This window comes from Calidris pugnax, unplaced genomic scaffold (genome assembly GCF_001431845.1).
Source record: "Calidris pugnax isolate Ruff unplaced genomic scaffold, ASM143184v1 scaffold1201, whole genome shotgun sequence".
Lineage (NCBI taxonomy): Eukaryota > Metazoa > Chordata > Aves > Charadriiformes > Scolopacidae > Calidris > Calidris pugnax.
The window spans coordinates 30,743-32,587 of NW_015091813.1; the positions used below are offsets into that span (position 1 = coordinate 30,743).

At 55.5% G+C, this 1,845-nt stretch overlaps 1 protein-coding gene across 1 annotated transcript in view; it reads right to left on the reverse strand.

Moving 5' to 3' along the window:
* Window positions 1–76: 76 nt before the first annotated feature.
* LOC106900091 (vacuolar protein sorting-associated protein 28 homolog) overlaps window positions 77–1,845 on the reverse strand; it is a gene marked incomplete at its 5' end in the record, with an annotated part of 4,298 nt that continues 2,529 nt past the window's right edge. The window contains 3 exons of the mRNA XM_014962075.1: window positions 77–264; window positions 372–463; window positions 596–761. Coding sequence (XP_014817561.1) covers window positions 147–264; window positions 372–463; window positions 596–761 — 376 coding nt within the window. The remainder of the gene's footprint in view (window positions 265–371; window positions 464–595; window positions 762–1,845) is intronic.

Genomic DNA, 1,845 nt, shown 5'->3' on the forward strand with positions numbered 1-1,845 from the left:
TGGGGTGGCACTGGGATGGCACTGGGAGTCAGTGGGCCATACTGGGAGGCACTGAGATGGCACTGGGACATACTGGGATGGCACTGGGAGGCACTGGGATGGAACTGGGAGGGAACTGGGCAGGAACTGGGAGGGAACTGGGATTTTCAGGAGTGGAGGAAGCGGTTGAAGGCGTTGTAGGCAGATTCCAAATCAAACAACATCTGCCTCACTTGGGAATCGTCCAGCTCGTCCGACGCCGACATCCCGCTCAGGGTCTGCAGCCTGGGAGGGGAAAAGGGGGGGGTTTAGGTTCCCAAACCCCCAAAATTCATCCCAGTACCCCAAAATTCATCCCAGTACCCCCCCCACACCCCCCAGTCATCGCTCACCACTGGTTGACTTTCTGCCTCCCCTCGAAGTCGGGGGGCAGGTGGCTCATGCGGTTCATGGTCTCCATCAGCTCCCGGAGATCGGGTTGGATCTGGGGGAGAGAAGGGATTTTTGGGGGATTTTGGGGGGTTTTGGGGGGACTCACGGCACCGGTGTCGCCAAAATAAGGCTGGGGGGGGAGATGGGGGCGATGGGGAGGATTTGGGGGGTCCCCCAAGCCCACCTCGTCCATGGCGCGGATCTCCAGGCGCAGCTTGTCCATCACCGTGATGAAGAGCTGGGAGAGGAGGAAGGGTTGGGGTGAGCGGGAGCCTTCCCCACCCCAAAACCACCCAAACTCACCCCAAAACCACCAGAACTGCCCCCAAACCACCAGAACTGCCCCAAAACTGCCCCCAAACCACCAGAACTGCTCCAAAACCAATGAAAAATTGTGCCAAAACTGCCCCCACAACCACTAGAACTGCCCCAAAACTGCCCCCAAAACCTACAGAAACTGCCCCCAAAACCTACAGAAACTGACCCAAAACCTACAGAAACTGACCCCAAAAACTACAGAAACTAACCCCAAAAACTACAAGAACTGACCCCAAACCATCAAAATTGCTCCAAAACCCACCAAAACTGCCCTGAAAACTGCCCCCAAACGACCAGAACTGACCCAAAAATGCCCCAAAACCACCCAAACTGCCCCAAACCCACCAGAACTGCCCCAAAATGCCCCTAAAACCAGCAGAACTGACCCCAAACCAGCAGAACTGACCCCAAAACTGCTCCCACAACCACTGAAACTGCCCCAAAACCACCCAAACTGCCCCCAAACTGCCCCTAAAACCACCAGAACTGCCCCCAAACTGCCCCCAAACCACCAGAACTGCCCCCAAAGCCAATAGAACTGCCCCAAAACTGATGAAAAATTGCCCCAAATCTGCCCCCACAACCACCGAAACTGCCCCAAAACCACCCAAACTGCCCCTAAAACCACCAGAACTGACCCCAAACTGCCCCCAAACCACCAGAACTGCCTGAAAACTACCCCAAAACCACCAAAACTGCCCCAAAAACTACCCCAAAACCACTAGAACTGCCCCCCAAACCACTGAAACTGACCCAAAACTGCCCCCTAAACCACCCACTGCCTCCCAAAACCACCAACCCTGCCCCCAGAACTGCCCCAAAACCACTGAAACTGACCCAAAACTTGCCCCCATACCCCCAAAACTGCTGTAAAAACACTCAAACTGCCCCCCAAGCCACCAAACCCTGCCCCAAAACCACCCCAAACAGCCCCAAAACCACAAAAACTGCCCCCAAACCCCCCAAACTGCCCCAAAACTATTAAAACAACCCCCCAAACTGCCCCCAAAACGACCCAAACTGCCCCCAAACCACCAAACCCTCTCCAGAACTGCCCCTGAAACCACCAAAACTGCCCCCAAACCCCTCAAATTGCCCCAAAACCACCAATCCCCC